General features: G+C 40.7%; 2 protein-coding genes across 3 annotated transcripts in view; one reads left to right on the top strand and one right to left on the bottom strand.

Annotated features, from left to right (window-relative positions):
- gtpbp2a (GTP binding protein 2a) overlaps nt 1–25,271 on the bottom strand; it is a 45,485-nt gene that overhangs the window by 19,409 nt on the left and 805 nt on the right. Inside the window, exons 2-3 of one of the 2 annotated variants that reach the window (XM_088304698.1) lie at nt 22,947–23,043; nt 1,027–1,078 (exon numbers count right to left, since the gene is read on the bottom strand). In XM_088304698.1, coding sequence (XP_088160824.1) covers nt 1,027–1,078; nt 22,947–22,999 — 105 coding nt within the window. In that variant the 5' untranslated portion in view covers nt 23,000–23,043. The remainder of the gene's footprint in view (nt 1–1,026; nt 1,079–22,946; nt 23,044–25,271) is intronic. The other variant, XM_088304699.1, reaches the window with a different exon arrangement.
- pcsk2 (proprotein convertase subtilisin/kexin type 2) lies at nt 3,286–25,204 on the top strand. The gene is made up of 12 exons (XM_088304701.1): nt 3,286–3,684; nt 5,426–5,530; nt 9,790–9,903; nt 10,250–10,358; nt 11,381–11,418; nt 15,261–15,337; nt 16,922–17,010; nt 17,309–17,484; nt 18,790–19,005; nt 19,684–19,784; nt 21,238–21,465; nt 24,242–25,204. The coding sequence occupies exons 1-12, from the start codon at nt 3,487–3,489 to the stop codon at nt 24,729–24,731; spliced, it is 1,941 nt and encodes a 646-aa protein (XP_088160827.1). The 5' UTR covers nt 3,286–3,486; the 3' UTR covers nt 24,732–25,204.

Genomic DNA, 25,271 nt, shown 5'->3' with positions numbered 1-25,271 from the left:
CGAAAAAGATTTCCAAGTTTGTTTTGAAGGTGTGTGATTGTGGCCTGCGACAATTAGACCACCGCAGTCAAAGCCATCAAACACAGCGAACGCCGACTAACTTTTTGTCGGGGCCTGCTGATGGGGCTGATTACCGTTCTGACAAATCAAGCGCCATTACGTGACTCAAACGGCTGCCATTCGCCGCGATATGTTACAATTAAGGTCAAAACACATTAAGCAAACCAGCAATTTGCAGGTATTCCGCCGTGAGCAATCAAAAGATGACAGCATGGAGCTCTTTAACGTACATTATTTCTCATGCATCAAAAATGGTTTTGCATTGCATGTTATACAGTTCTGTCAAATTTGCACGTCTTTTAATTGCCCCCTATGTGACGCATCCTTTAGGCCGCACACGATGCTCACCTTGGAATTAAGCAACGCACACAGGGAATTAATCACCCTGATTATGCAAAATCGGAGTCGTGCCTGCTTGTTTTTTCTCTTCCAATTAAAGTGGATTTGCTTGTGGAGTAGGCTTTGAATAACAAAGCAGGTGGCAGCAGCCAGTCACGCTTCTGCGGCTCTTAGCGCAGGTGACTGGCTTGCTCTGACACAGACGCTTTCAAGAAATTGGGTTTTTGTTTCACCCTGGATTAACGTCGTATTCCGCAAGCACAATGCCATGTTTTGACTAGTGAACATTTTCTTGTAAAGAAAATTTTGGGGTTGATTCGCCTTCAAATAGAAAATGTTTACAGAAGAAAATGTAACAGTAAAACTGTGTATAACTGTCTGTGAGGGAAACAGCCAAATATCCGAGGACGAGGACATCACAAACAAGGAAAATAAGATGGCAGATCACACTCTAACCAAACCACACTTGTTTTGTCACATTGGGAGCAGACTTCATAAAAAAAAAAAAAACATGCTCAACAATAGCTTGTAGATTAGGTGGCACCCTGTTGAGGGGAAAATAATTTTGTCATAGCAGTGTAGTTGTGAAAATAAAAGCAATGGGCTGTGCGTGTTAACCTGAATTACCTGTTTGTTGTCCACAGGAGAGAACAGCGTTGTGGTGTTATGTAAACAGCACCTACAAAGGCATACAAAAGCAATGCGATGGTTCAAGTTGAACAGCATTTTAGAGCGTAATGTGAAAGTCGTAGATCCAATTCAAAGGAACACATTTTCCTCCAATTCTAAAGTCAATCAATCATAAACCATTTTATCAGCCATACTCTCCAATTTGAAATCTTCAAGACAAGATACATTGTGGCGGGTGAATAACACCAACCCCAAAGATGAGGCCTGCTCTCTGCTCATGATTCATTTCTGATATCTGCAATCTTATCTGACAGATGCAGACACATGAAAAAGCTCAGCACACACCTCGCTGGTCCATCATGTCAAGTCAGTGTGCAAAGTACCCATAATGCCTCTCGCAGTGCAAAGAAATTCTGTCCTACAGAAAGAAATGGTCACTTAATGGAACTGCAACGAATGAAGACTCCTTGAAATGAACATCGAGTATTATGCCATTTCCACTGCTTTTTCAGTTTTCTCACTGAAACTGATAGCGGAAACAATAAAAAGCAGCAAAAGACACTCCCTGCAGGAACAGTATGTATGAAAAATGAAAGCGTTCTAAAGAAAATGATTTGGAAGTGATTTCTGTCAATAAATGCATACGCAAGGAGACAAAAATTCCTACAGATGTTCTCACTTTGTATAAATGCGATGGTGTTGTAAAACCTCACCTTTCTAGTGAAATCACTTTTTGAGTCTGTGACAATCATTATCTCCCCCTACCACACTTTCACGGCTTCCATTGCATGGAACAGACGTCATCATCTTTGAGATTGAATTTGAGATGAAGACACGAGGAGAAGAAGCTCCCATGTAGACACACTACTCAAAACATAAATGATTTGTGATGTAACGTTCTCGATTTGGAGGCTTTCTGTTGAACACACCTCTGGTGCGAAGCGAAGCATATTGGAGACTCGCTTGTCCAAGCTAAACAAATAATCTCTCTGCTGCAGAGTGTGGGAGGAAACCTCCGGGGAGGCTGCAATCGGTGATTAGTAAACAGCCTACACTTATAGAAAACACATTGTTTCTCCCTCAGCTGTCTCATGCAACTTTGGGATGTTATGTAACGTGACAGCAGCGGTCATTAGGGTGATTGATTAGTGTTATTCTAACTCCATGTGAATATAGGAAATGGGGTATTCCTCAAACAATGTATGTTGAATGTATAATGTCATGTCCTTATGTCTACCACAGTGTCAAGTAGCAGCAGGAGGAGCATTTTAATGAGGCTTTTTTTTCTCTTCCTCTTCTTTTTTTTTTTTTTTTTTTTTTTAACAACCTTCTGCTCATATCCAATTACACCCCATACCCTGTTCCTCCGTTGCAACCTAGAAGGTCAGACTGCTTAGAATGGATGTCTACAATCTGTGAAACTTTAAAAGATGAGACATGAGCCGTGTGTGCAGCTCGCAGATATTCAGTTGGAAGGACAACAAGATACTCAATGATTGTCCGTCCATCCATTTTCGATAGCGTTTGTTTGGTTAATTGGCATTGCAGTTTTTGTAAACGTATCAAAGTTCAAAGCAAACACGGTGAAGCAGCATTTACCCGTTATGCTGCACACAAATGGAATAAGCTGCTTACAAAACTTAAGTCGGCCCCAAGTGTAAAATACTTTTAAATCCAGGCTGTTGTTTTCCCATACGCGTATGATTAACGGCTTTCCAAGCATTTTTCAAATCACGTTCTCCAAAATCTAAAAAGAGCACTCTATGCTCTTTGAGTATTTTTGTAAGATACTGTTTAATTATTTAGTTTGCTTTTAAATGTCTTTGACTTTCTTTATGTCAAGTATATTGCATGAAAGGCACCATATACAGTTAATAAAGCTGCTTTGGCTGGGCCTATATGAATAATTCATGACAGGACCGCAGCTTGAGAATCACTACATTACATTCACACGTGTACCGAATACAGCTGTGTGGCTCATGTGGGATCAAGGTATGGATAATGAGAGAATGGATATAGCAGAATCCTCTTTATGAAGGATCGAAATCCTCTTGGTTTTTAATCAAAGCGTAGCAGGATCTCTCCAAGGTGCTGAAAGTGAACGACCAACAGGACACTACAAGGCTGAGTGAGCCCCATTGGACCAATGTGACGGATTGGAAAGAGGAGGAGAGACACAACGCTGAGGATGCACGTTTGCCCCCACGCAGCACACACGAGCACCCCACTCGACCCGCAGCAGAGAGGAAACACCGACTTGCAGAGGAGATGCGCGCGCAAAACCTCTGATTCCACCTCCTCCTCCTCCAGACAGCCCCCCCCTCCCCCTCCTCTCCTCTCTCACAAGGAGCATCCCTCCCTCCAAACATCCAAACACAAGCCGACGGGCAGCCCAGGCAAGAAGGCGCGTGCACACACACACACACGCACGGACGGTATTGACACAAGCCGGTCACGATGCGCGGATCTCCCCGCCGTGCAGGGACACGTGTGGGATTTATGGTGCTGCTGAACGCGCTGCTGCTGCTGGCGACGGCGACGCAGGCTGCGGAGAGACACTCCACGGAGCATGTTGTGGTCCAGTTGCGCGAGGAGGCGCCGGAGGAGGAGGCGCACCAACTTGCAGCACAACATGGGTACCAGAGTGCTCGCAAGGTAGGATGCTCGGACAAACAAAGCCTCACTCTATTAAGACAGTTGTTTCTTTCCCCCCAAAATATGTTTTTCTTCTTATGATCCTTCACAAGCGATTGTTTTGTTTTCAATGCACTTCTGTGAAATGTGGTGACGTCACATCCCATTACAAGGCAGACTGGGTTATTAGGCAGCGTGCCTACTGGACATAAATGTGATTCAAAGCAATTTCATTTCATTTTTCTATCGGGGAAAAAAAAGCCAACAAGTAAATAATGATAATGAACAGATGATGAATGGATAGCATCCAATAATTAAACTGATAATAATTGATAATACATCTAAAAAAATAGAAAATATATTAATATTAAATAAAGTCATATAAAATATAGAAATGTAAGAATTTGGTTAAAAATGAATTTAGATCACGAAACACAGCTAATAAAAAAATTTAAAAAAATAAAATATGAGGTACAGTAAACTTGAAAACAAATGTTAAATAAATGTCAATAAATTGATGACAAATAAAACTAAATATATTTAGTCAAAAAAGAATACAAAATATAGTCAAACTTGTATTTAGTAAGTCAAATCTAAATAATAATAATAATAATAATAGTAATAATAATAATAATAATAAAGCGCCACAAAGCAAGACTTGTCACTGAATTCAAAATAGCATAAAAAAATATTAAATATAAAAAAAAGAAAAGAACAATGTTTTCTATATTTTACCTTAACAGGCACAGCCTTAAAAATATTCTCCCACCTTCCCTCTACATTTTTAAGAGCCGTGACACACAATCACGCACACGCACACACACATGTCCATCCCTATGTCTGACATTTTATTCACCCCAAAGGCATGTCATCAAATGTCTGGATAACATGTACAATACATGAACAAAATACTAACAAGACCACCATGATGGAGCAGTAAAAATGACCCCCCCGGCCCCCACCCACCTCTGCCTTTGACAGCGTGAGGGCCTGTCAAAATGGACGTGTGTGAAATTGCTCATGGGGGGGGGATGTTGCAGGCAGTGAGGCATACTGCAAAGAATTGCCTGCTCTGACTCGGAATAAGAATCATCTGCTTCTTAATAAATATGTCTGTACTTCATCATTGCAATATTTGCTATGGAGTATTTGTAGGATTTCTAGCTCATTTTCTTGGACAGTGGAGGACCCCCCTGTTCGAGCTTACCTCCCTCCTCCCCTCACAGGTTATGTAATCGGCAGCTATATTTGTCTTGATGTCACATACACCATTAAACAATGGCTGCTTTCTTTGAACTATCCTTAAATGTTGCTTAATTAACAAGATGAGGGCACTCGACTTTAGTGCAGATTCTACTGAGTCCTGATTTTTTTGGAGGGGAGAGCATGGGTGAAAAATAACAACAGACCTCAATATTATATCCAGCAGGCTCACCCGAGAGCGTTCATACCGAGGATTGACCTGTCCCGAATCAGGCAGTTTTCAAGCATAAGGGGGTCTTTAATCTGGGCATGACACCTGAGGAGAAACAAATCTATGCATCTCATTTCACTGCTCTTGTCATGCATTAGGTTTGATTCTAACACCTGTGCCTTAAAATAGACGCTCGTCCCCCTTTCATGAAAGCCTGGAAATCAGTGCCCTTTCGTCAACCTTTTCGCCATTCTCGCCTATTGTAGTGTAGCAATTACATGCCGATTGGGGCATGATTTCCACCCATTCTTACTCGGGTTCTTTGTGCACCATTTTGTTTTTACTCAGGTGGCCTTTGGAAAGGGGCTCTACCATTTCTATCCTCAGGATTCTTCCAAGAGGCGGAGCAAACGCAGCGTTCAAGGCAGACAGCGGCTCCAGAGAGACAGCAGGGTAACTATAAGACATATCTTATGACCAACGCGTCAAATAAATGTATAAAGATGGATGAGTAAAGAATGTGACATGAAATTTACTTAATTTTCAGTACACAAGTGACAACCATCTTCTGCTCCTCAGCCCACCTAAATCCAATCCTCAAACCAATGTGCTCAAAATCCATAGCTAGGAAACCATCCAACATTCTTTAGAGCAGGGGTGGACAAACTTTTGGATTGGCGGGCCACAATGGGTTCTAAAATTTGACAAAGTGAACAAAAGCATTACAACAATATATATATATATATATATATATATATATATATATATATATGTCTTTGAAAAACCACAGTATTTAGAAAATAAAACATCAACAATATTTATTCATTTAATCTTTTTCAAATTCGGCGGGCCGGATTAAAACGTTTAACGGGCCGCGTGTAGCCCCCGGGCCGTAGTTTGCCCACACCTGCTTTAGAGTGTAATCATTGCTCGTGCAAAACCAGCTACATTGATGCAAGAAAACGATGTGAGCATTTCCCAGCACACAGCAATGATGTCAGAAGTGGCTTCCATTAGGAATGTATCATGAGTTGAAATCAGTCACGTCGGAATGGATTAACAGGATATGGCTGCGCTAATTGTTACGGCACGAGCAAAAATTGGAATCAAATATTTGCGATTCTATTTTTGTTTCCATAGCATCAGAGGAAATTTGTATTTGTCTCTTGCTGTCCATGAGATAGATTTATTGCTGTTATGATCATTTTCGCGTCAAAACCTCTGAGCGGCTCCGTGACTCATCCAAACTGTTTTTTCCTCTGTTGAACACCGCTTAGTCACTCAAAAACTCTGAATCACACACGAGCTTTTTATGAGGTGCCTTTTAAGAAGAGATTTTCTGCAAAGGTTGTGTTTATGTGTTTTGTTCCCGGTTAAATTCTTGCTTTCAAACGTCTTCCTGTGGAGCTTTATGAGATAAGTGGTACTTCGTTAACAGTGGGTGCTGCGGTGGCGCCGTGTTTACGGAGTAAATGACAGTTGTCAAATATGCTCTTGTGGGGGGGGGGGAAATGCAGTATGTGCGACATGGGGCAAATAAAATAGAATTCAAATTGTAATTGCTTCCCCGCCCCGGCTCTCTTTCGCTTATTTCACTTATTCACTTATTGAAAAAGCAAAGTAAATTGTTCAAAATAAGATGTGCTTTTTGTTTCTCTTCTGCCATTGGGTACCAAACTATCTTCAAACCATTTTATTTCTTCCGTCGCAGTCTGCGTTTGAGCCCTCAACAAGCGAATAAACCTCAAGACAGAAATTTTGCCTCGACCTTTTTCGTAATGGAATTATTCAAGTTATTTGATTAATCGCTTCAACCCTAATTGACATCATTTTCAGGGGGCTCTTTCAAAATATAAACATTGCCCGTATTCTCACCTGCTGTTTTGACAAGGTTGTGATAGCCATCCTGTGCATCGCCTCAGGTATTGGCTCCCATGCATGACTGATTTAATGTCGCCTGCATATCACGATGTCAAGTGTCTTCCTGCCGTCCTTCTCGACCAAATAAAATAAGCTTGCTGCAAGAACAAGTACACTTTCAAACTCGAGGTGTGTAACGCAACACTAATGTTAAACCGTGACAAAGTTTTTTTGCATTTTTTTTTTTAAATGATCTCTCAAATGTCACAACGGCTTTATATGACTGTGCTGTGTGCATTCCTGGAAGAACTAAATGTACTGGAGGGGACGGTTACATTTACATGCATTTTTTTTTATTTTCCCTTGAGTTGTAGTAGAAATCTATTAGTGGCGCACAATGACCTACTTCGTTCATGACTCCTTTTCTTTCCAGTTGCTGTTTGATTCCTAAAATGCTTGTCCTCTTGGAACTGTTGCACAAGCATCCAGCTGGCTTTTTTAAATTTTGGATAATAGTTAATATGTAAATGTTAAAGACCAAAATTCTTTCTTTGGATTAATATTCTCCCAACAGTTTCAATTTTTCACATTCAGAAAAAAAATCCCACTCCCGCTAAATTTAGAAATTTCCAAGAAAAAAAAACCTTTTTAATGAATGGAGACGTTTTATCGATATAACTCACACCTATCTTAAGTCAATTCAACCAGTTTAAAAAATTTGTTTTTAGAAGTCAAGCTTTTCCACGGCTAAATTCCCAAATTGATGGCAATCAGAACATTATACTGTATACTTGAATTGCTCCCCCCCCCCCATTTGTTAGCATACCAACTGCTAGCATATTAGTATTTGAAAAATCCTTGGGAAATTAATTAAATAGACATTGAACCAGAGTACTGCACGAAAAAAAGAATATAAGAAGAAGATAAGGAGAAATGTACACCCCTTATTAACCAGCCTTGGCACTTACAGTATACAGTACACCTATTAAGGTTACAATTTTACTATGAGCTTACCATCTGCTTGTATGTTAGCGTTTGACCAAGTGTCAGTAGAAATACAACAGTAGCAACACTTTTACATCCACCATCGCAACGTTTTTACTCGCGCTGCTAGCTCACAAAATATTATACCAACTATTAGCATTTCATCATTTCTCATTATTTTTGTATGAAATCCAAATCTTATATTGGAAGTTAGCTAGTTCCCTTTGTGCTTGAGCCACAGGTAAAATAGTTGGGGAAGGATGATGTGAAATAAATTACTATAATAGAAAAAAAAAAACAACAACTCTGTGTTGTACTTTCAAATACATATATGGTATTTGTCACCGTCATTTGAAGGATCGTGTGATTGCGCTGATTGACGGTGTGTGCTCTGCGCTTTCCCGATTGCTCAGAGTACGCTGTAAAAAGATGAATAGGTTTTAAAAGGCCATCTTGAGTGCTGCTCTATACTGCCTTATCTATCAGCGGCAGTAAAAAACATCCACAATGCCTGTTTTTGTACCTCGGTCACACCGGAGGGGACTTAGTATGTGCTGGAGGACATTTTGAAACGCTGACATGAATTACACGTGTTTGTGTTTTGTGGACTTGAGGAACCGACAGTGACAGTGACAGCATCTTTTGTCTCGGCCAAATGTAAACGTTTCGGTGCAAAACTACGGCCCTCGTTTGGCTGCACAGTCAATGCTGCTTCAGGAACATTTCAACACTCTTAACAAAACGGTGACTGTTAAACAAAGCTAGTATTTATTTTCATATTAAGTACATTGACGTCTGTGATTATCACACAAGTGTAAAAAAAAATAAAAGTTTATTGTAAAAAAACAAAAAACAAAACAATACAACACTTGCTAAACTTTGGTGAAGCAGCATGTGGCTCACTCTCTGGCCCGCTGAACAATCAACAATCTATTGTTTAGATCATCGTCGCACTATTTTCGTGCGCAGTGCAATTCTTGCCCAAAGCTAGCTAAAGTAATTTTGCAGACTGGTTAGAATCGGGCCTTTGCACCGTTGTGGGCGTCAACACACCCGACTAACGTCCCAGCCAATGGAGGCAGCTCCTCTCATTCGCTTTTAAATCAGTAGATGAAAGGCGAAGCAATTTAATCGTTCGACTGGAGCTCAGAATTTGTCAGTCTGCACTTTGATGAAGCTCACCAAAATTTCATTACATCACCTGCGCCACGACTTAGCCCTGCTTCCAGCGAATCTAAAATGTCATCTACTTTTAGTCATCAAACTGTCAGCTACGCCGGAAGCATGTCAAAGAAAATGCTTTTTTTTCCCACCGCAACACCGAGCATGGCACAGCACAGTCTGCCAAATGCCACGTGTGCTGCTGTCTACACATATCTCTATCTATATCTGTTATCTCTGGTAGCCCCTCGCTCACCCGACACAACTTTTTTCTTAACTTTATGACATTACCCATGTTGCAAATTCTGTTTCTTTGTCAGTTGAATTGGATTGGTGGGTAATTATTCGCACCCCCTATCACAATTTGTCCATATTGTATGACCTTTAGGTGGAAATAAATATATAAAAATCTGACTCAGCACTGCGAGGAGACGCAACACTGCTAAAAAGCCAGCCAAATTTGAAAGCTTAAAAAAAAAAAAAAAAAAAAAAAAAAAAAACACCGAACACACAAGGCTTCAAAAACCATGAAAAAAAAAATTAAATCAAGCAACGTCTACGTCTCTAGTGCCTACGCATTCCGACATATAATATATTCGTTGAAAGCCTGCGCTTGGCTGGAAAATATATTGTCTATACAGTATTTAGAGACAAATCTTTGCATTTACAGCACAAGGTCGTTAAATCAATGTGTCTATCTTTCCCAGGTGAAGAATATTCTGGATCAAGACGGTTTTAACCGTCAGAAGCGCGGCTACCGAAGTTTAGACGACATGGAAGTGAACATAAGTGACCCGTTGTTCACCAAACAGTGGTACCTGGTGAGTCACCATCTTGACCCAACCTTCTTAAGAATTCATATTTGCCCCTACTTCCACAATCAGTGCAGTTTGTCACACTTTAATTAGCCATGCCAATACACCGCCGCATGCAATGCGCCCCTCTCGTTTAAGCCTGAGTGGCAAGTGTGACATTTACGGCTGCTGCCAGCTCGCCGCTCTTCATCAGAGGAACACAGCCCCGGCCGTCTTTAGCGAGACGCGCCGTTATCTCTGACGTTACCTTCACCAAAGCATTCAACCCACACATGCAGTCATCCTGCTTGATATTGTTGTTGTTTTTCCACCTGGATGCTGTGAGTCATGGATTCGTATTTTGTGTGATTAGATCAACACGGGCCAAGCGGACGGGACCCCCGGGCTGGATCTTAATGTGGCTGAGGCCTGGCAACTTGGCTACACAGGCCAAGGAGTCACCATTGCAATCATGGACGATGGCAAGTATTAACAACCTTGAGTACCTCTTTTTTCTTTTTTTCCCATTATTGTAAGTTGTCATTACAGAACAATTTTTAGTTTTTTTTTTAAATTGAGTTAGCTTTAATTAGTTTTTAGAGCAAATGTGAAAATGCTTCCTTTGTTCTGGGTTTTAGTATTAGTTTTTTTAAAATAAGGAGTTGAATGCAAGATAAAAAAAAAATCTCACTAAATATTATGTAAGCAAATACAGTCAATATAAACAATAGAACAATATAAAAATAAACCATTTAAAATCCACCCTCAAAGCTTATGTATGACATTAATTGACAAACATGAAAACGAAGGACATTTTTATTATAATTATAGTTAGTTTTACGAACATAAGATGTAGTTTCAGTTATTTTTTGCTTTTTAAAAAAAAAACGTGTTTTTTTTTTTTTCAATTCTAGTTTTAGTTATTTCATGAGTTTTTGTTGACTACAATAATCTTGGCGGGTGTTTGTGTGTATTGAGGTAAATTACCGGATGATATGATTCAAAAGTCAAATTCAACAAAAATCTAAAACGTCAAAACACAAGTAGATTGAACAGTATTTGTTACTTTGATACGTCATTATTGACACCATTGGAAAGAATATGATAAACACAGAACAAATGAGTACGATATTACTAACGATTAAGCATGCAAGATGTCGCTTTGCCTGTCAATAATGACTGACTTTTTGCAGTTTATTAAGTCTGAACAAACAAACTAATTAATAACCAATGTACAAACAAGTTATAAAGCAATAATGAGGGCACCCTTGCTAGAGTAATATGTCTGTGATTGCCAGTGTCAATCAAAACAGAGCATTATTAGTTTTGTCATGGCAGAATTTTTATTGCCTCTGTGTTGGATCTCATTACACCGTGGGGGAAAATGGGGGTGACTTTCTACGATTTCCAAATACAAATTGAGATGAAAAATACAGATGACGTTATTATCTTAAAGTGCGCATGACTGGCTGTCCCTAATATGCATGTCAAAATTGTATTTCAGGCATTGACTATCTGCATCCAGACCTGGCATCGAATTATGTGAGTACTTCATTATTGAATTGCAAAAGTTCCCTCGCTCCTGTTAATGAGCAAAGCGGGGGATGTCACTTGGCCGATGGCAGGTGCTTTCCGAGGCGCCGTCATGGCTGCCGGGTCTCCTTGTCATGCTTGGCGGAGGACGCAGGAGTGGGCTAGGCGGAGGTAGCGGGGACAGGAGGACGGCCGAGCTGTTTAATGTTAATGCACACGGCGCTGTGGCAGGCCCGATGGCAGGCCGATCTGTCACCAGCGTAGATAATGCCAGGGTAGTCGGAGCTGAATAATGTGATGTTCTACCTCCAGCATACTGATAAAAGCTTGAAGGACAAGCGAGAGGGAAGATGACATAACAAGGAAATTCTTCGGGTAGAACATTTGTAGCATAAAACTGCAGCGATGGTCATTTTGTGTTTCGGGAAAGAGCCTAATCGATTCACCAGATGGCGCTATAGTGACAAAAGCTCATTTCTATTTTTAGTAGTTCAAATTATTTGTAAGTATTAGGGTCACACGAATAAGGCGCGTGGTCACCATGGCAGAAGCATAACAGACTTCTTGGAGGCCGTGCAGATTAAAGTAAGTAGTACATTTATAAAGAACTGCAAGATCTCCACTTGCGGATAATGTAAAGTTTGCTGCTGTGTGTGACCCCTCCCCCACATTAATAATAATAATAATAACCACCACCAGCGCTGATTGGAGCAGCATTAACTATTGTACTTGCGAATCGATAGACTATAACTTTCTGTTAAAGGAGAAACTGGAATCACAAAGTACAGGAAAGGATAGGCGATAGTACAGTACTTTTCCAACCTTCATTGCTGGTTCCTCGCTATTTTTTATCGATAAACGCATCACTGATCGGCATGACTGTTATCTGCTCCCAGTAATAAAAAGCCAACCAATGAGTCCCTATTGGGCCATAAAAGTCAGGCCGCTTCATCCAGCTCGTATTACATCCTCCCGTGAGCCTTACGCCGCGTTTGCGTTGGCGCCGTTCTACATTTCTTGCCTGTGAACAGAGACCAGCCTTGACCCAAAAAAGCAGGGGTGATACAGGAGCATGCGCCGCTGCTTTGATGGCGCACAGTGCGCTTTCATCCGTGTTTGTCTGAACCAGAGTGCGTTCAAGGGTGACACGGTGTGCTGTAAGTAATCCCGCTTTAGTTTCTTCAACGCCGCCTCAGTCGAAATGTCATCTGCTACTGAGATATCCGATGGAAGTCGAAGATATCATCAAGCGCTTATCTCGTGTGTTTTGCAGCTATTTGTGTTCGTATTGACCCAAATATTTGCATCAGTTCGTAAGAGCAACATTAAAACGGTGAATTACTGTAAGCGTTTGACTGTGTGCACACTAAGACGGTGATATTTCATGGCACATTTATTTACAAAGGGCAACCTACTCATTGGGCTTAAAACAACCACACTCGTATGAGAGGAGTAAATGAGATTGTGCCTTTTGGAGGGATGGAGACATTTACATCATTTCTGATGACTCAGAAGCAAGGATTGTATTTCTCCGCTTGTTGTCTTTTAATCATTGGGGTAATACACCACACAGTGCTGATAAATAAATCACCTCGTTTGTCGCCAAAGGACACAGAGGTGTAATATTTCAAAATCAAACTCTCTTATTAGGGTTATATTATTGTCACTGATGCTGATGTTGCCATGACAACAAGTTTTGCTGTCACATTCCTGCAATGTTCCTGATTGCTGTGCTGGGTGAAAAGATTGAAAAGAAGCAAGTTGAATTTCAATGACTCTGATGTACACCAAGGACAGTAAAGCTCAGTATCTTATTGTACCGGCTTTAGATCTGCAGAGCTGAGAATGAAGGCAAAAAGTATTGGAAATAATATTCATAAATCACAAGACTTTTTTTTTCCAAGAATGAAAGCTGTACAATTGTCATGATTTTCAACAAGTTAATTGATGAGGATCTGAAGTTAGTCAATAGTGATTGCTTTATGACCATGATTTAATTAACAACAATAATCATATTTCTTCTATTTTTGTTAATACTATTTTCCTGAACATTTTTATCATCTTATAATTTAAAGTTGTTCATGTTATGATACATGTATGAAAAAATCTAATTCTCACTTTATAATGTCAATATTAAAATGCTAACTATTGGAATATTATGACTACCATATTCTCATAATATTATTAACCGTTATGCTTAAATAAAAGAACAATTTCCTAACCAATAACACTCGATTCCCGCAATGTTTCGACTTTATTCTCATAACGTTACGACTGAATACTAAAAAACAAGAAGATTGCTTTCTTGAAGATTTATGGTCTTGTAACATTAGGACTTCATTCTGGTCATGTTAATTTTTTTTATTCTTATAACATCGCATCTTGATTCTGATAACACAACAACTTTATTCAAGGAACATTTTTGACTTGATGTCAATGTGTCCCTCATTTCCTTTCTTGCACAGATCAACCAGTCAGACTATACAAGTATTTTGGAAATCAGTTTCATAAGCATCAGTTTGTTACCTTATTATATAATAATAATTACATAATTATCTGTTATCAGTTGTGGTAAATGTACCTTTTTGTATGTTCTCTCTGTATTAGATGTTGATTTATGAGCAATTACGCCAGCATTCAATCAATTTTAGTTTGCTTTGGAGCAGCAGACGGATGTGAGTAATACAACGACAGTCAATACGTCTCCTGTTGCTTGTCATTTCCCTCTAAATTGAAAACATTTTTACTGCATTTGTCATCTACTTAGGAACCGTAATGCCCCACTGAAGCTAAATGTTCTAAGACATGCTGAAAAAATGAACATGGCAAATTTCTATATTATTGAGATGCCACAAAGGCTGACTACAGCACCTTAATGTGTAACACGTACAAAAGGGCTGCAGCAATTTCCCATTGAGTAAAGTCGTCAACAAACGACAGAAGCACACAACGTGTTTGAGACCTCCATGTTCTCGTTTTCACCTTTTTCATTTTCCCGATGACGGCAGATCTGACACCAACGATATCCACACTCTAAATCATGCTGGCAAAACAAAGTTTGCATGAGCAAAGGTAATAACAGCCTGTGTTGAGATAACGACAGAGGTACAATCCAGTCGACATGCCCGCTAATTGATCTGATGCGTTTTTCCACTCTGGAGATAATGAATACTTTGGCGTACGCAAGAACACGTTATGAGGAATAAAACGGGCGTTCACAGCAAGCAGCAGAACCCTTAATGACAGAGTGAGCTGTTCCAAGAAAGCCATTTATGCCTTTTTTTATTTCTTTGTGGGCCTTTCTATTATTATCACATTGGGTCTCGTGCAATTCGGCGGCGCCTGGGATTGTTCAGAATTTGTGCAACCCCCACTGGAGAGGGGAGCTCTCTAATCTCGTTGCACACTTGAGTACAATGACAATAAAGGGATTTCTGATTCTGATACTTCCTGAGAATCGGCATCACTGTTATGTATGCATGGTAAACGTTGTGCTACAGCCAGGAGATAATTATCTTGCCATGAATATTTATTAATTCAAGATATTTGTAGACATCGGGTTGAGTTATGGTGTCATAAATGTTTATTTTTTTTTTTTAATAAATCTTGATAAAACACAACAGTAAATAAGAATACAGTGAAATAAAGACGTATTTTACTTTAGACGATATGAGGCACTCATGGACAGACAGACAATGATTACCACTATGCATGAGTATTTCAAAACAGCAAAAGTAACAGACATTTTTGCCAAAAAAGCTGCGATTAGATCAAGAGCTGAATAAATTGCCTCGATGCTTTGTGTCTCCATATTATTCTCTTTTGTAAACACATGCATTTGGTCCTTTCAGAATGCAGATGCCAGTTATGACTTCAGCAGCAATGACCCGTACCCATTTCCACGCTACACAGATGACTGGTTCAACAGGTAGCTCACTCAGCCGCCCTCAGTTTATGCACGCACGCACCCACACCCACACCCACACCCACACACTCACGCGCATACACGCTGTGTTTTTGTGTGCTTTCCCTCGAGTCCAGCAGCTCTCTATTGATTTTCTCTCTACCTTGTTCCATTAGGACATAATGGCGCAGTATAAACAGAGCTATTGTCTGAACACAACACTAGAAAGCACAATACTTGTTTTTGGTGCCGAGATAAGGCAGATATTAGAAATTAGAAATTAGAAATCCCTGTATTGTATAAAGGCGAAATGTTCACGCAGAGGCACTCATGTTACTGATAGTGCTTTATCCTGCTTGCTGCGTTGCGCTGATCCACTGCGACCCGTGATGACAGTAAAAATACAGAGAAATATATTCAGGCATGTAGAAATGCATGCGCCGGGTTTGTCAGTGGAGCAGCTCTGAGACTGGCGGGCGCGCAAGTCGGCTAACCAGGCGGCTGTTATAAATAGCTTCCTGTCAGTGGCAAAGCATGCTGGGAGAAAGCAGGGTTGACTCTCGGCAAGGTCCCTGTGGGAAGCTGAGGGATGGAGGCGAGAGACACGCAACACGCGGCACACGCTGATTTGGACCGAGACAGGAGTAATGGATGTCAGGCTGCTCAAGTGAGGGGAAAAAAAAAACACTATTAAACGAAACCAGGAGCACGTTCTAAGATTTGAATATTTAATCATATTCATTCACAGCTACAGTGACCTTCAGCCAATTTAGTCCTGCTATGGGGAAATTACAGCTATGCAAATTCAAAGTCTGCAAGTGTGTGTGTGTGTGTGTGTGCGGGGGTGTGTATGTGTGTGTATATATATATATATATATATATTCTATATATATAATATATATATATATATATATATATATATATATAATATATATATATATATATATATATAATATATATATATATATAAAATAGAAATAGCCTCAGCAAACATGTATACGCTACCTTGCTAAATCAAAACTATAGCCAAAGCAAAGACCATCAAATAATGTCAAGATATGCTACATTAGAGCTGGACATGCCATTAAATAAAAAAATTGACTGCAGATGACGAGCAGGAAAGTAATGCTTCCCTATTTTAAAGGAGGCATGTTCATTCATTCGTCATCCGTACCGCTTATCCTCATTTGGGACGAGTTTTTTCCCACTACAAAGGCAGTTCTCTTAACATTACAAAACAAAACACCACAAGGTTTCCGAATTACCGTCTTTATTTCAAGCCTTGCCAGTCCTGTCTCATCCAAATAAGCCGCTCCTCACCTCGCCTGAGTCATAACTTTTGTTAACATGACATTCTCATTAAAAAGTGAGTGTGAACCTCGACAGTAAGAGATTTAATTGTATTTTTATGCATGGAAGCTGCACTTCATCACAAAGCCATCAAGTTACATTTGCCAATTAGGGTGAAAATCCATGCATAAGACACGAGAAGGGCATCATGACACACAAATGCTTCATTATTTTTAGACAAGGAACTAAAATGTTAGTTTTCCAAATCTGGAGAAATCTGTCTCCCTGACTCCATGTGTTGCTCCTTCCTGTCATCAGTCATGGCACACGATGTGCCGGGGAAGTGTCAGCAGCAGCCAACAACGACATCTGCGGCGTGGGAGTCGCCTACAACTCTAAGGTGGCAGGTATGTGTCATGCTGTGGACGATGAGAGTAACAACAGCAAACAGGCTGGGATGTGTGCAAACAACACGAAGGAACAAAGTGTGTCAATTAAAGCAAACTTACTGAATGGTTGGAACAAACAAATCAAGGATCCAGGTTACTAATGAGGCTTTTCTTGAAATGTGATCTAGCGTATCAGACAGTATAAGCATAGGACCTCACGGAGTACGGAATCTTTTTTATTTAATTTCCTGAGAACCTTTCTTAAGCACTATATTTTTACCTTGGCATAACAATTCCTTTCTTGTTCACCTGACAGGTATTAGAATGTTGGATCAACCATTCATGACAGACATCATTGAGGCCTCATCCATCAGCCACATGCCTCAAGTCATTGACATCTACAGTGCCAGCTGGGGGCCCACCGATGATGGCAAGACTGTGGATGGACCCAGAGAGTTAACCCTTCAGGCTATGGCTGACGGTGTCAACAAGGTAAGGTGGCATCCAATCTCTTGTACTGTAAAAGTGTTTTTTATAACACTTTCCTACAGAGAAATAAAATGTCAAAAAATGATAGGGATCCTATATAAAACCAAGGATGTACTAAATAAGAAGTCTCAATACACATTATATCGTTTATTATTTTTACCATGCCTGAATTATTGTGTGGAAATGTCTATGAAACCAACACTTTAGCTCTTTTTAAGCTACAATAAACTTATTAATCGACCAAAATAATGAACCAACAAATCCGCTATTTATCAAATTAAACACCATGAAATTTTATGACCTTGTTGAATTTGAAATAGCGTACACAATAACATGCTCTGCCACAATACTGAGAAACTGTTTGAAATGAGAGAAAGTTGCTATAACTTAAAGGGTACACGTTTGTATATAAAATCCAAACCAAGAACAAACATTAAGCAAAGGCGTGTTTCTGTAGGAGGTTTTATTCTGTGGAATCATTTTGAAACTGACCTAACCATTCACGGGAAGTGTCTATACTAGTGGAAACATCAGACGCTTGCTTGCCCCAAACTGTTGCCACGGACGTCAAATTGTCTGATTGACCATTTAAAAGCTCCATCAAGGTAATACAAGGGCTAGCATGTTGTTGGGATATCTGTAAAACGCAAAAGTTGATAAATGAGGCTTCGAAAGAGGCTCGTGTCCTCCCTTGATTAGGTCAAGCACACTTCATAAAGGTTAAAGCTCTAAGGGCTTGTTCCATTTCATCTACCTGTTTCCATCAGATACTGCATTGATATCAAAGCATTTAAAACTACGCTTAAGGATCCTCACCGATAAAATGCAGGGATAGGATTTAAAAAAATAATTTTCCCCCATGAATGGGTGGCACATCTTGTCCACGTGACTGCAGCCAGGCAAAGATATCCTCTACCCCCCCTGCGGAAGACATGTACACACACACGCGCAGACTGTTGCCATGCTAACAGTGCCACGGCCTATTACTAGACTGATTAATCATCCTGGACTGCGTGCAGGCAGGTGTAGGCTGCTCTAAAATGACCCAGCCTCTTTGGAGCTGAATCCGTACTCTGATTGTGTACATGCAACTAATAAAACGACTGCTCTGCCTCTTCAATTTAACGAATCACTGCGCAAACACGGTGCAAAAAATGAGTTTTACAAAAGGTTTGTTGAATTTTGTGCCTGCATTTCTTGCATACTGTAATTACTTAATGGCAGTATATAATGGTAATTATACATTCCATCCACGATGTCCCCCCTTAATCAAAATCCGAAATCATCCATTCACTGTTCTCGATTCAGGGGCGAGGAGGCAAGGGCAGCATCTACGTGTGGGCATCAGGAGATGGCGGTAGCTATGACGACTGTAATTGCGACGGCTACGCCTCGAGTATGTGGACCATTTCCATCAACTCGGCCATCAACGACGGACGCACGGCGCTGTACGACGAGAGCTGCTCATCCACGCTGGCGTCCACCTTCAGCAACGGGCGCAAGAGGAACCCAGAGGCTGGCGTCGTGAGTGATTATGTTGACATATACAAAACTACATAAATGAGCGCATATGAGACACCTAGCAGTTCTAAAAATGATTAATGTTATGTTATGTAATGAAGATAAATGATAATGTTAGCATTACTACTTCCCAAATCGAATCAAAACTGACATGGATTGACGGCTGGTTGGGACTCACCATCCGAAAATCCAGAAACGTATTTAACATGTGAAAGATTTTGATTGGCTATAATCGACATGATGTGAACCGCTGAAAAGTAAATATAATGAACAAATATTTGTTTGTAGTTGCTATCCAATAAACCAGATAACAAAATGAATCATTTGACAAATAGGAGGAAAGGCTTTTCCTCGTGTACAAAGGCAGCAGTGTTTGTATTTGCGATTATGCAAATGACCGCGGGCTGTTGACAGAGTCAGGGTCCTCCCCGGGGTTCTCTCTCTAATTGCAGTCAGGCTGTTATTGCGTCTAATTAAGCACCGAATGCCACAAATAAAGGTTGAGTCAATAAATGTTAACATAACTCGTGTACTGGCAGGTTAATGGAACAGAGAACTACTTTCACAATCGATCCTTTTTTTTTATCTCTTAAAAGGGACAACAATAACCTTTCTTCAGCTCGTCTCTTCGCGGACAGGTAGCAAATCATGCATGGGTGGTTTGTTTTGCTTCACATCTAGGCCACCACAGACCTGTATGGGAACTGCACTCTGCGCCACTCTGGAACGTCAGCAGCAGCTCCAGAAGCGGCTGGAGTCTTCGCGCTGGCTATTGAGGCAAAGTAGGTGCTGTCTCTTGTCCCCCATCTAATGTTCTGTCCTCGTGTTTACGCTCCTTATATCGAGTCAATATGCTCTTGTCCATCCTAATGTTGTATGTCATGTATTTATCTTGTGCATGGTGGATATTATCATGAATACCATAGAGCATGTGTGTATAACTGTGCAGGCCTCTGATTTATAAATTTTTTTTTTACTCTTCGGTTTATTTCTAGTTGTTCGGTTGCTGTTTTATTTTTGTTAGTTCTGTTTATTTCTATTATGCAGAGTGACAGTTTGATCGGGAATAACTGGCAAGAGGACCCATCAAAATAATCGTTTGACGCATACATTGCAAAGACATGACTTTGTATGACCAAGCATACAATAAGACTATTTTCTTTTTTCGATACAATTCTAGTAAAGCATTTGTCCAATGAACAGGAAAAGTGTGGGTGGAGTCCTCCAGCCTTTTCTTGTCCTCATTTCAAATTATGCCCTAATATAGTCAGCTGCCCGCATGTAGTTTTCTCCTTGTACCAAGTTCGTGGGGTTCATTTTATATCCTACAGAAACATATCATGTTATGTCCTTCTCAGATGAATAAAGGGAAGGTCAGGCGCAAGTATTCATTCCACACAATAATCTTTTCAGACGCCACATTTATCTGCTTGCTTTATCTAATATAAAAAGCTAACTTGAGCCTTTCTGTGGCACAGTTGGCCAATCGCTATGTCCTTAAATCCTTCATTCAAGATTTCTCTCTGTGACCTCCTATAAAACATAAGCCGGTTGTCTACTTTCCTAAGAGCCCTTTACTGTGTTTACTTCCAATTTATTTACAGCAGTTATGCCACTGCCAGACAGCGTTTGTGTGTTGTGGCTTAGCCAAGGTCAGGAATCAATGATTTGGACTAGAATGATGAAAAATACACATAAATACTGTCAAGAAATTAAAACGTAAAAACTGCAAAAGGTGATTTGCTGCAAACCCCGGTGAAGAGCCTTTCCTTCCTCTCCGATGCTTAATTTGTCACGTAAAAGCTGACAAGAATCTGCCTGCCATTAACAGACACCCGCTTAGCGTAGTTGTGCAAAGAAACCACTGTTTACTCTGCACACACGATGATGATGTCGCCGTCGGGAGTGAGTGGATTCGCTATCCCTGTCAAAGTGTTTTTACGGGCCAAACACTTGAATCATGTGACGGCGGGAAAGTGAAGCAATTACAATAGTTGCTGAGGGCATATACTTAAAAAAAAAGTATCATAATGAATCATCTTAATTCATAAGGGTGACTGCTTGCACCAATGGCAAATTTCAGAACCCTGAAAACCCAAACAACTCCTAGGAAAAACAGCCCCACCCCCTCCCAAACAAAAAATTGGTTTTATTTCAGAAACTGACTAGTGCCTTATGCATTTTACTGTAAATATTAATTTCTTCTTCCTCTCTGTCTGCCCACCCCAACTCCAGCCCTGACCTGACATGGAGGGACATGCAGCACCTCTCAGTGCTGACGTCCAAAAGGAATCAGCTCCACGACGAGGTCCACCAGTGGAGGAGGAACGGTGTGGGCTTGGAGTTCAACCACCTGTTTGGCTACGGCGTGCTGGACGCCGGCGGCATGGTGAAAATGGCCAAAGAGTGGAAGACGGTGCCCGAGCGCTTCCACTGTGTTGCCGGATCCATCCCGGAGAATCAGTAAGTCCCGTTTCTTAAAAGACGTTCGCGTGCAAAGCTTCCTCTCAAATGAACGCATAGTACTCTTTGCAATTAAGTAAATAACACTACGACAGTGCTACAAGACAACATGAATGGGTTGGCAAGTACAACTTGATTGACTTGACTTGAATTAATTACAATAACCTAATCAATAAACAGATCCACATCATAATCTTGAACATAGAGATTACCACTCATTTTGTGAGTTATGGATGGACGTAATTTTAAAATGCATTTTATACATACACATAAATTATAAATATCATTTCATGCAAATCACCGGCTCTTTCAGTGCACATAACTTTAAAAGTAATAAAAAGAATATAATTTGTTTAATAAATTAATAATATAACTGATTTTATTTATCTTTATGTTTCTTATCTATTTTATTTATTTGCTATTGTGGTTGTGTCTCATGACAACAGAATACCAGCATGACAGTTTTTTTCTCAATATATTAATTAATCTTTAATTTTATCCATACCGGTATTTATTTTCATAATTTCCTGAAATATGCTTTTTTTGTGGATTTAAAAAAAAACTAAAAATATCTCATTACAATCTCCATATACATCTAACACATGTTGTTATTGTTCACATGTGGCGTGAGTACACTGTAACAACTTGATGACTAGCTCTCAAATTGTCTTTGAAAATCAATATCGTTATCCACTCTTTAATCATAAGGACTAAAACGAAAAAACCCAAAGTGAGTGTCAGAGTTTCATCTCATCTCTCATTCACTTGCCTGCCTCCCTCTGTCCCGCTGGCCATTTTGCGTTAACCTTTTTTCTTCCTCCCCGCGGTCGCCTCTGCTCTCGTGGACTCCCCTCTCTGCTGCTTAATTTGACTGTGCGACTTAGAAGACCCTCATGTGTGCTGGTGAATGCTTTCCTCCAGCCTCCTGCCTCTTAATTGCCTTCATTAGAGGCCCTTAAATGGTCTGGCCTTGAAAGACTGTCAATCACGCAGACCGAGCTTGATTAAGATTGCTTAGAGAGAAAATTTATCGCAGCGTTGCATATAAAAAGTCTTCCGCCCACGTTCTGCTTATTGAGGAACCCTACACTAATGAAATTGTTCCAAAACAAGGAGAGGAAAAACATGACCAGAGATAAATAAGGAAAATAAAGTGAGCCTTAAAACCAATGAAACAGTCTTCATAAAGGCACAGATGCTAATGATCATGTCTTATCTTATGCATGCTAATTTTCCACCACGCAAATGGAGGCTACGTCACGTGTCACATTCTTCATCACCTTGCCGCTCTACACAGCAGCAGCACCACGGGGGCCACTGGGCCGCCTCTATTGTGCTGGAGAAATAATTACAACAAGGCCACCTCTGATGAAACCGTCTGTGGGGAAAAGCAATAAACATCAACAAAGCCCGGGCTCGTGCGCACTACAACGCGGCTCTGAACGCTGATCAGATAACAGCGCTGGCTGACTGTGACTTACTTGGCTGGAGGAGAAGTTCTCATTATCAGAAGAGCTGGCATGCTGGGCCACATTGTGTGACTTTGTTGTTTTCAATCTCCAGTGGCGATGTGTTCTCCTTCGAAGAGGACAAATTGTTTAGAAGAGGAACACAGAATGTAGTACAGTATACAAGGTCCCGGCTCTCCCTTATACGAACGATTGAGCCACCTCGTGATTATGAGCTTTGGTAAATTTCCACTACAAGTCAAGGTACATTTATGTGCAATGGTACCCAATGAAGTGTATATTATTATGCTCCTGCTCCTGCGGTGGCTTCGGTGAGCTCAGTCGTCTTTCAACCGCTACCGTTTGAAGCCGCCTGCATTGCGGGCCTAAGCCTCTAATGTTAATAAGCCTCCACAGCAAGCCGCTACCCTGCTGTGTCCTCGCTCCCGAAGAGATGGGAACAGCGGCGTCTTCAAAAAGACAACCTGCATTTTCCACTCTTTTCGGAACAACCCTATTATAGTCTGGGAGGGGGGGACTAATCTTGTGCACCGTAGAGGCAGGATTCAGGCTGGCATGTAGACCTTGCAGTCAAAAGTGCTTATAAACACTGCATTACAAAATCTCTCGAAAGATCGTTTGCATTTCATTTTCAGTTACAGACAGAGAGAGACATAGGAAGCAAAAAAATCCAATATGTTATCCATTGCATTATCATTTGAAACAAATAAACACCCCCCAGGTAGTAAATAGAATCATCTCAGTTCATACATGCGATCATTCACGCACACGGGCAAGCACTAACTAGCCCAGCGACGGCAGAGCGCAGTAAAATTTGGGGGCAGAAAGTCCATCTCTAGTTACTCCTGCTCAGACCATATCAAAATATTGGCTCAGCTGGTCTAATGTTATTTTGGTGAAAAACTGCTCCATGTACATATTTATGTCACCAGCAGTTATTACTAGCTCATTCATATCGTACATTTTGAAGCATAATGGCAATTGGGGTTCCTTTTGTTGAAAAGGAATTGTTTCTATATGATGTTTGTATGAGATTGGTCACAACCTGAATTAATCTTTTAAATTAAGTTAACATTGTAGTCATACTTTACCAATAAATTTCAGTTGGATTGTAGTTTGTCGATTTAGTCATCAATGCTAAACTACAGAAACGATTCTGGTGGAGATATAAGGCAAATATTTTATTGAGTGGGAAATAATGGTTCGAATTCAGAACCATTTCACCGTGACTATTAACTCTGCCCTACTTGTGTTGAACATTTTTTGCCACATAGCGCTGACGTATGCGATTTGTCATTTTCCTCCAGTAAAATCCAGTCCGGCAACAAGCTGGTGCTCGCCATCACCACAGAAGCCTGCCAGGGCAAGGACAACTTTGTCCGCTATCTGGAGCACGTCCAGGCGGTGATCACCGTCAACGCCAGCCGCCGCGGCGACCTCAACATCAACATGACCTCGCCCATGGGCACCAAGTCCATACTGCTGAGCCGACGGCCCCGCGACAACGACTCCAAGGTGGGCTTCGATAAGTGGCCCTTCATGACCACGCACAACTGGGGAGAGGACCCGCGTGGGACCTGGGTCTTGGAGGTGGGCTTCCGGGGCGAGGAGCTCCAGCGCGGCGTCCTCAAGGAGTGGACACTCATGCTGCACGGAACACAAAGTGCCCCTTATATAGACCAGAAAGTGCGCGACTACCAGTCAAAGCTTGCCATGTCGAAGAAAGAGGAGCTGGAGGAGGAGCTCGATGAGGCAGTGGAAAGGAGTTTGAAGAGTTTGCTGAAGAAAACCAACTGAAAAATCCCCCCCCCCACCTGCATGTGTTGCTATCATCGCATCCCGTCTTGGGTATTTCTTTGTTGCCCCCGCCTCAATTTGCTTTTTTTACGTTCAGTTTTGAACTTCAATGAATGTTTATCAATAAAAGTACAGTATATTCTTCAGTAATCTACACAAACACCAACATTTTTACACTTCAACACTCTGTACATACATACATACCAAAAGGGTTCACTCTTACGCTTTAATTGCCCCCCAGACCTCTCTCGCTCTCTTTCTCTGTCTCTTCTGCCAACTGTTGTACAGGTTGTGACTGTAAATGATTCTGTGTCATCCTCCTTCAAGTTTCTGTTTATATTTTTTGTGACATGCTCCGTTTGTACAAACGAGAAGGAGAGGAATGTGTGATTTATTTGCAGCCTGTGCTCCTCCGTTTGTATTTCATAATCTTTGATGTACACTATAATAAATCTACCCAGCTGTTTATTAAAGACCTCGAGTGATTTGAAGAACATTCGCCAAAGAGGGAAGATGCACATTTGTCCATGTTGTAGATGT

Source organism: Idiotropiscis lumnitzeri, chromosome 9 (assembly GCF_059441095.1).
Source record: "Idiotropiscis lumnitzeri isolate Australia: NSW breed Sydney's pygmy pipehorse chromosome 9, RoL_Ilum_1.0, whole genome shotgun sequence".
Taxonomy (NCBI): Eukaryota; Metazoa; Chordata; class Actinopteri; order Syngnathiformes; family Syngnathidae; genus Idiotropiscis; species Idiotropiscis lumnitzeri.
This window is presented reverse-complemented; position numbering and strand designations above follow the sequence as displayed.